Source organism: Lipophrys pholis (genome assembly GCF_963383615.2).
Source record: "Lipophrys pholis genome assembly, chromosome: 12".
Classification (NCBI taxonomy): domain Eukaryota; kingdom Metazoa; phylum Chordata; class Actinopteri; order Blenniiformes; family Blenniidae; genus Lipophrys; species Lipophrys pholis.
This window is the reverse complement of record NC_137641.1, coordinates 26,180,593-26,188,805: the sequence shown is the minus strand read 5'-3', so window position 1 is coordinate 26,188,805 and position 8,213 is coordinate 26,180,593. Positions and strand designations below refer to the sequence as shown.

Here is an 8,213-nt window from a genome sequence, read left to right as displayed (position 1 = left end):
GCGTCAGACACGCAGGGGTTAAACGTGGAGTCCGCAGCTCTCTCTCCTTTCTGTCCGCAGCGTTTGGCGGAAAACATCTGACTCCTGCTCGTTTCTTTCTCTTTTTTTTTTTTTTTCTCTTCCCCTGCCGAGGCTTGTGTTTGATTCGTACTCATTTCGCGGAGGCATCAGCACGGCTGGATTCCCACTGCGCGCATTTTCCAACAGGTACCTCGTTGTGTCTTTCCAACCTTATTTTCCGTCCCTGCATTAATTACAGGTCGACTTCAGGTGGTCGCTTACAAAGTTTTACAAGATGAATTCGCTTGCTTAAAAAAAAAAGAAGAAAAAAAAGCCTCCATGAGGAGCAGGGGTAGTGTGTGTGTATATATATATATTTATTTTTAGATTTTAACCTAAAATCAGCTCGTTTTTTTCCTTAGATTGTCACTTTTTGGAGATATTTCAGTGTTTTCTGGCTCTTCTCCTGTCTCTTGACCATTTCCTCTTTGCCTCTCCTCAAACGCATTTATATTGAAAACTTCAAACGGTACATAGCCTCTTCTGTCCACTCACTTCGTCCAGTTTAATGCACAAACAAAAGCGTTTCCATGTTGCATGAAAGTGTTTGCATGCCTCCAGTGTCCACAGTGGGCCTGTGGTATTTCACCATCTCATTCACTTGCAGACTGAGTCATTCCCTGATTTCCTCCAGATGTGCAGTAGTTTACGTTTCCTGACGGCCCAGGATTGTGACATTTCTTGCTCTTGTGCTGCCTTTTTATTCTGCTGACAAATATAAATTCAGCCCCCTCGTCTTTTCTCTCACCAGCCCCCTTGTTTCTGTTGTGCCACTGCTGCATGCTATAAAGACCTCAGGATTTCGCCTCAATCTGCTTTCTGTTGGCAGCCTTTTGGGAGGAGCTGTTAAACACGTTATTCTTCAACTCACATTTGTGACAAAGAGCTAACTATTTAATTCTTTTGTTTGTTTGTTGTTTTAATTATTAGGCTTTCCTCCAGCTAGTGGGACTCTTCACACCTCTGCAGCCACTTGATGAGTCAAGTGCAGTCATGTGTCATCCTCCTGTATGTGTTAAAGGCTTGACGCTTCCCAGCATGGCAGCGAGCCCTGCAGTTAAAAAAAGAAAACATACAAGGCCACATTGTGCCCCGTTTCCTTAATTTCAGTGCTGGCACTGGCTCTTAAAGCAATGTTTTTATTGTTCCACAGTGGCACGGTTGTTCTTGTGAAGCATCAAAACATGCTCTCGCTTGCAGGTTTGACTTATTTACTGAATCACTATCCTTCATACTGAGGCTTAAAACTGGATTGTACTTGGTGACCTGAACCTTTACATTCATATATATCATTTAGCATTCTCTGCTCTATTTTCCTTTATGGTATGAACCATTTGATTTAACTTTTTTTTTTTTTTTTAATATAGATGTCACCATCACTGAGATTAGGTTTTATAGACTGCTGAGATTTCCATTTCTTCTTGCTCAGCTGGGCATCACGAGATCTTCTGCTCTGCTAGTGTAAGATTAACTTCAGGTAATTGCACAACCTTTGCCCGTTTCCAACCTTCGGTCTGCCCTTTAGTGCTCACAGGCTCTTTTTCTCTGGTGTTGTGGCCAGTGTAGCCTCGGGAGCTGGTCCTGAAAGGTATGTGCGTCCCCACACAGCAATGTTTGTGTTGGTGGATTTCCAGTTCTGGTATAGAGCAGCGTTTTCTTTTTTGTCTTTTTTTCTATTGCTTTTTTTTTTTCCTGCTTGACTTGAATGTGACTGTTGGATTTCTTCTGTACACATTTGTCTCATTGCACGTCCAAATGACTCGGTTTAAAGCTGTTTTGGTACAGCTGAGGGAGATGTCTTTAGTGACGCCGTGTGTGTTTTATAAGACATTGTGTTGTGGGCTGTTCAGGACGTGTTGGCTGACTAGGCGATGGTGTGATTTCTGATATGCAGATGCAATTCACTGTTCTGAAGCTTTTTTTTATTGGTGTGCCAAATCACATGATGCAGCTTAATTGACAATTATCTTATCAGAAAGATAATTTGCAGAATTCTTGTATATCTGTGCAGAAGTGAGACATTTTACATTTTGTGTGGTATTTTGGTAATTTTATTTCAACAAGCCAAATGAGGTGTGTGTGTGTTCTATGGGACCTTGGTGTTTTATTGGTCATATGTCTTGTCATCTCTCTGATGAGTGCTCCTGTGGTTGTAAATGTTTACTGTGCGTTCTTGCATGATATAATTGCTTATGATGGGCCACAAATCACTGCAGTAGTGACTCTCAAAGCCTTTTATCTGCACTTAAATGGCAGCTATTTAAATTCCAGTATCTTCTAGGCAGTTTTTTTTTTTAACCAGAATTTGCTTCTCTTCTTGTGTGTGCTTCAGACAGGTGGCGAGAGAAGCATGTGTGGGTGTTAAAGAGTCACACGCTCGGTTTACCTGACTGCCCCTGAACCCGGAGCTGCCGTCTGCTTTACCTCTGATCGTGCACTTGTCCAGAGAGGCCGACTCCCAACGCCATGTCCGCGGAGGTGGAAAACAGCGTGCCGGTCCCTGCTGATCCCGGCGTCGCCTCTCCAACAGCAGCCTCGACCACCAACACTCCTCCCAACTCTCCTGCAACAACTCCATCCAAAGTCCCCTTCAAGAAAGAGAAGAAGAGAGGTGATTGGATGATATGATGGCATGAACTGGGAGAAGATATTAACTATTGATGGGACAACCTTTCTAAACAATCTGCTGTCCATCGGTTGAAAGTGATGTTCCATATAACTGTTGACTATGTTTTTGTTGGTTTTGGCCTAATTATTCAGGATTCAACTATCAGTTTACCGCGATTTGGCCTGAATCATGCTTTATCCACTCTTTACAGTGCCTGAGAAGACAGATGAGTACCTGCTGGGCAGGTTTCAAGGAGATGGTGTGAGGTACAAGGCCAAGCTGATTGGCATTGATGATGTCCCAGAGGCCCGGGGAGACAAGATGTGTCAAGACTCCATGATGAAGCTGAAGGTAAAACATGGGAGCTATAACCTTGTCCTATGAGCAGTGGGCTTCTTAGAAGGCAGGTTAATTTTTAGGCTGTCGAGTACCCAAAAGGACCGTGAATTGCAAAGAAATGCACGAACGTTACACCAACTTGTAAAACGTTGCATGCAAAAGGAGAGAGAGCACATTGATGACACGGATCACAGGAGAGACAAAAAGCAGAAAACTGATAAGTCTCAGTATATCAGTCTATTTCGTGACTGTATGTGCGCTGTTGTCTGCCTCCGCTTTCCTCCAGTTAATAACTCGCTGCTCTCTGCGGGGGGCTTCACAAACAGACTCGGATTTTCTGCTTCTTTCTCTCCAGGGCATGGCGGTAGCTGCTCGCTCCCAAGGCAAGCACAAACAGAGGATCTGGGTCAACATTTCCATGTCGGGCATCAAAATTATCGACGAGAGATCAGGAGTGAGTTCTGCTCGTCACCGACGTTGACGTTGGATTGTAGTTTGGAGGTGAAAGGAGTTTTATCTGAGACGGTAACTAAATGTTCTTGTTTCTTAGGTAATTGAGCATGAGCATATTGTGAACAAGATCTCCTTCATCGCCAGAGATGTAACAGATAACAGGGCTTTTGGGTATGTGTGTGGAGCAGAGGGACAGCATCAGTTCTTCGCCATAAAGACTGCACAGCAGGTAAAATGGACACCACAAGTGTGACCAACAAAAAAGAAAAAGGAAAAGGACGATGAGTGTGCTGCTATAAAAACGACTCATCATTCTTTCACCACACAGGCAGAGCCTCTGGTCATCGATCTGAAAGACCTCTTTCAGGTCATCTTCAACGTGAGGAAGAAAGAGGCAGAGGCCTTACAGAAGGTAATGAACTCAAACAGGGACATGTTTGGCAGTGACGGCTTTTCTTTCTTCTTTTTTTTTTTTTTTCTTCGAAATCGAAGGAAAAGCCCTCTGTGCTGTCACCTCGGAGGGTTGACGGGGTACATCCACAACTGGATGCGCCTCCTGAAAGTCAACAGTGCCTCTCTGTGTTCCCTCAGTGAATCACAACTTTAGAAAATTCTTTTGAAATGACACACGTCTGTGAATTTAAAAAAACAAGTGTAATCATTAACAGTCGGCCTCTGTTTACACAGGGTGAAAATGGCAGCGCTGTAGTTGAGGTAAGCACTTGGAAATAATTTTTTTTTCTTAATTTCTTTTTTCTGTCATTTTGTTTAACTTTATTTTTTCTTTTTTTGTTTTTACTTCAGAACGGAAATGATGCCGCCCTAAGTATGGGTAATGAAGCAAAAGCTGCCCAAGTAAGATCTGCTCTGTTCTGTTGGCAGCTTACAAAGAGTACAATCAAATGTTGGATTTGGTTCTTTTATGAGATGATAAATACAGTATGTCTGTTTGTTTTCGACATCCAGCCAGTGGAGCAGCATGACCTTTTTGGAGCCATGTCAACCCCTCCAGACATCCATTCTCCGAATGTAAGTATAATGCCCCAGTGTAGAGCGTGTCCTTCATATAGTGTGCTTTTTGTCAAATATTTTATGAGAGAAGTGTTTGCAAGTGGCTAAACGGCTCCATTCGATAATCTGAGCACCCTCCAGATCATCCCACGTGTGTATTCATTCAAACTCAATTCTAAAAAAAGTTGGCTTTTTTCTTCTTTTTTTAATTGAAGAATTTACTAAAAACAGAAAATCATTTGAAAAGACTACTCTTTTAAAGAATTGGGTTTATGCTTCATGTTTGCCAATCTCATTGTTATTTATTACATTTTAAAGCTGCTACTAGTAGAAGCTGTTTACATTGAAGTTGTTATTGGCTTGGAATGCCCGCTGGAGTTTTATATTCCTGGTAATCTTTTACATCTCGCTTGCTGAAACAAGTCATTGCCTCTCGTTTCACTCCAAATTCAAAGATGCTGACAAACTATTTAATATTCGTTGTTTAAAGATGGACTCTGGACTCTGATTTGCTATTAAGTTGACTTGATATTCTACAAATAGCAGCTTTAAACCGTTTTTGTCTTTTCACACCATTTTGATTAATTGTTCATTTTGTTAACACGTGTTTATCTGTTGCCAAACTGAATCATAAATCTGTTTGTTTGTTTTTTGTCTCTCTCACTGTTCCTCTCATGTTAACCAGGACTCTAATGATATTCTCTTGCTGGACTTTTCCGCTGAAGTTGACAGCAATCAGAATTGCATAAAGGGAAACTCGTTTCCAACTTTCCCTGACCATAGGGCATCTCCCCAGACAGAGAATCCCTTTTCCTCAACTTTTGGCTACTTTCCAGCGCCAGACAGTGACCCTTTCAGAGATGACCCCCTTTCTAATTCGTCCTCTCGCCTGGCGGCCGATAATCCACAGATCTCCCTCACCAGCGACCACCAAAACAACACTGCTGGCAGCACTAATAAGACAATTATTAACGGTGGTTTGAGTGAAGACTCCGAACATCTCAGTCAGCAGATGAATGGTTTATCCAGTAAGACCATGATCCTGGCTCTAAGTAACGGACAGTGGCCACTGGGGGGCACAATAACTCAGGGCAGCACAATTACCATGATGGACGGAAATGATTCTGGATTAGCTCTCTCAACCAAAAACCCATTTTTTGACTCGCCTTTGAAAACTCCCCACGCTTCTAACGGCGTTGCTCATCACCCCGAACCGCCCGTGACTCATAGCAAGGACTCGGTTGTCATAAACCCGCCTCCGCAGAACTCTAAGTCTGGACGAGGCCGAAGGAGTGCAAAGGTGAAATTACAAAGCCACATCAACTTTCATGAAGCTGCATGTGTCGTGCATTAAAATGGGTTTGCTGCACATTTGGAGCTAACATCTCCCACTCTTGAGTTTTGGGGTTTTTTCAATGGTGTTTGACAGGATGTGCACTGGGTTGAGATGAGACCGAAGGTCTTGGGTTAAGGGCTTGTCTTTATGCATGCACTAGTGGTCATATGCTTTTTCGACCTTAATGCTGTACAATCGACTGTCTTCTCTGCTTAAAATCTGTCTTCCTAACCTTCATGCTTCGGTGATAGACCGCTGGTAAGTAGCCAAGCATGCACTTGTACCATGTTAAGGTAAACTTGGTCGTATTCATAATTGTATAAAAATATTATTTGCACTTGTTAAATATGAAGTTCTTAGTGCTGCACAGCTAAGTTTGAAGCCATGTGATTGTGATCCAGCACTACCTCATAGTTTTGTTTTGTTTTTCCTATTATTCCATTTGTGGTTAGTCCACACCAATTGACCTGTTTGGAGCAGATCTGTTTGCTGCTCCTGCTTCTGGTCCTCCCGAGGTATCCTCCACTCAAGCTGACCTTTTCAACAATGCAGCCACAAACTCTGCAAACTCCTCCATAGCTGCCCTTGGTAAAACCACGTCCCCTTGTTCAGACGTGTTTTTAGTCCCGTTTCCTTTCCTGCTAATAACTGTGTTCATTGTTTTGCTATGGTAAGGGAACCTTCAGCTGGGTCCAGCAGCTACCGTAAGCATGCCCGCTCCAGGTATGTGGGGAGCCCCCGCTGCTGCGCCCGCCATGTTCTCCATGCCAGGAATGACGGTTCCAGGCCAAATGCCTGCCTACCCACAGCCATCTGCCTTTGGTGGTTTACCTATACCACCCACTGCCTGGGGCCAGCAGATGCCCCATCATTTCAGTCCCCCACCCCTTTCTCCACCTCATCTTGCTTGGAGTCAGCCTGCCATGACCAATCCTTTCCAACCGGGTGCATTTCCAGCAATGGGTGATCAGCATGGCCCATCGCGCCCCCCACCTCCAAGACCGCCCGTAAAGGACGCCCCTCCAAAAGTAGAAAACAGTGCCTTCACAGCTTTGGATCCACTTGGAGATAGAGAGAAGAAGACTGGAAAGGACATGTTCAAGGACTTCCAGCTTGCCAAACCGCCTGCGATCCCTGCGAGGAAAGGGGAACTTGTGTCCAGCTCTGCTCCGGACCCCAACAACAAAGAAGCCGGTGCATTTGATCAGTACTTTTCCAGTAAAGTAGGCATGGCTCAGGACGCCGCAGATCACGATGACTTTGATATTAATCAGTTGTCGTCGCCTTCAAATGGTAAATATGCCGCACCCTTTGTCTACGGTCACAACTTTGCTTGATCATCCGTACATCTGCGACCCCCTCACCAATTCTCCTGTTTCATATCTAGATGCCACAATGGCTGCTCCTGCTGCCGCCCCGGCACAAAACTTGAATTCTGGGCTCCTTGACGCTGCCTTCTCCTCTGCCCCCTCCCAAGGCCAAGGAGTCAATCAGGACATGTTTGATCAAGCATTTGGAGCCCCAAATTCCGGTCCCTTTGGAGCACCACCTGTAGCTATGGTAAAGTAATTGACACAGCTTCATATTTTTGTAACCGTCCGGGGTGGAAATGTCACGATCAATGTATTTAACGGACGACTTCTCTGATTGCAGGATGCTTCTGTTGGTCAGCCAGCTTCTTTTGGGGATCCTTTTGGAAATCCTTTTGCTTGATCACGACTTGGCCCATCAGTATGTATGTCATCATCTTTGTTTATTCCGTCAGACAATTCATCTTGTCGGCCTGTTTTTTTTTCACAGTTTTCTTTTCTTTTGACCCCACAGTTCAAATGGAGGAAAAGGAGACCTTTACATTGAGTAACATCGTCGGGACGAGCTGCTCTGTGCAAGACAATCCAATTGATGAACTTTTCTACCTTCTCGCCCCCCCCACCCCACCCTTCATTTACACCTGTACCTCTGATGGTGTTATTTTCTTCTTCACAATCAGTAGTTCCCCTTTTTCCTCAAGACCACTGATTTAAGAAGTAAATGTTGTGTCTTGATCTGCTGAAGAAAGAAATGTGCTGTGTAAGAAAAGGCATGTTCCAAAAGAGGTTTACTGCTGATGCTGTCTTTGTAAAAGAATAAAATAATCATTCATAATGCTGCATGACTTTGACAAGCTCATTGATAGAAGGTTGAGAGACGGTTCAAGAAATGGAGACGTCAGAGTTTAGGATGGCTGTAGTTTTTGATACCGACATCCTCTATCGACACTTATCAATTTATTTATTTTTTTTGCCTGTAATGTTATTAGTGGCTGGAATTCCCACCTTAGCAAGAGAGCAACTCTTAAGTTTGCATGTTCTCCCTGTTTTTCTTTTGAGTATTGTGCATATTACAATGACGTGAATTGGTGTCTCT

At 43.7% G+C, this 8,213-nt stretch overlaps 1 protein-coding gene across 3 annotated transcripts; it reads left to right on the top strand.

Annotated features, from left to right (window-relative positions):
- On the top strand, positions 1 to 8,213 carry dab2 (DAB adaptor protein 2). 3 transcript variants are annotated; one of them, XM_080477533.1, is made up of 15 exons: positions 1 to 207; positions 2,393 to 2,671; positions 2,880 to 3,019; positions 3,363 to 3,461; positions 3,558 to 3,689; positions 3,789 to 3,872; positions 4,148 to 4,174; positions 4,265 to 4,315; positions 4,427 to 4,489; positions 5,157 to 5,771; positions 6,260 to 6,395; positions 6,483 to 7,100; positions 7,195 to 7,367; positions 7,461 to 7,542; positions 7,632 to 7,961. In XM_080477533.1, exons 2-14 carry the CDS (start codon positions 2,527 to 2,529, stop codon positions 7,518 to 7,520), a joined length of 2,343 nt encoding a protein of 780 aa, XP_080333659.1. In that variant the 5' UTR covers positions 1 to 207; positions 2,393 to 2,526; the 3' UTR covers positions 7,521 to 7,542; positions 7,632 to 7,961. The 3 variants fall into 3 exon arrangements, with proteins under 3 accessions (XP_080333659.1, XP_080333657.1, XP_080333658.1); XM_080477531.1 differs by lacking the exon at positions 5,157 to 5,771 and having other exon boundaries at positions 7,632 to 8,213; XM_080477532.1 differs by lacking the exon at positions 5,157 to 5,771 and having other exon boundaries at positions 7,461 to 7,538; positions 7,632 to 7,958.

What these genes read in the sequence shown, in the direction of transcription:
- dab2 (XM_080477533.1), top strand. Translation starts at nt 2,527, where the DNA reads ATGTCCGCGGAGGTGGAAAACAGCGTGCCGGTCCCTGCTGATCCCGGC. An exon ending in TTATCGACGAGAGATCAGGA is followed by an intron (nt 3,462 to 3,557) that starts GTGAGTTCTGCT and finishes CTTGTTTCTTAG; the next exon opens with GTAATTGAGCATGAGCATAT. An exon ending in GAGCACCACCTGTAGCTATG is followed by an intron (nt 7,368 to 7,460) that starts GTAAAGTAATTG and finishes CTCTGATTGCAG; the next exon opens with GATGCTTCTGTTGGTCAGCC.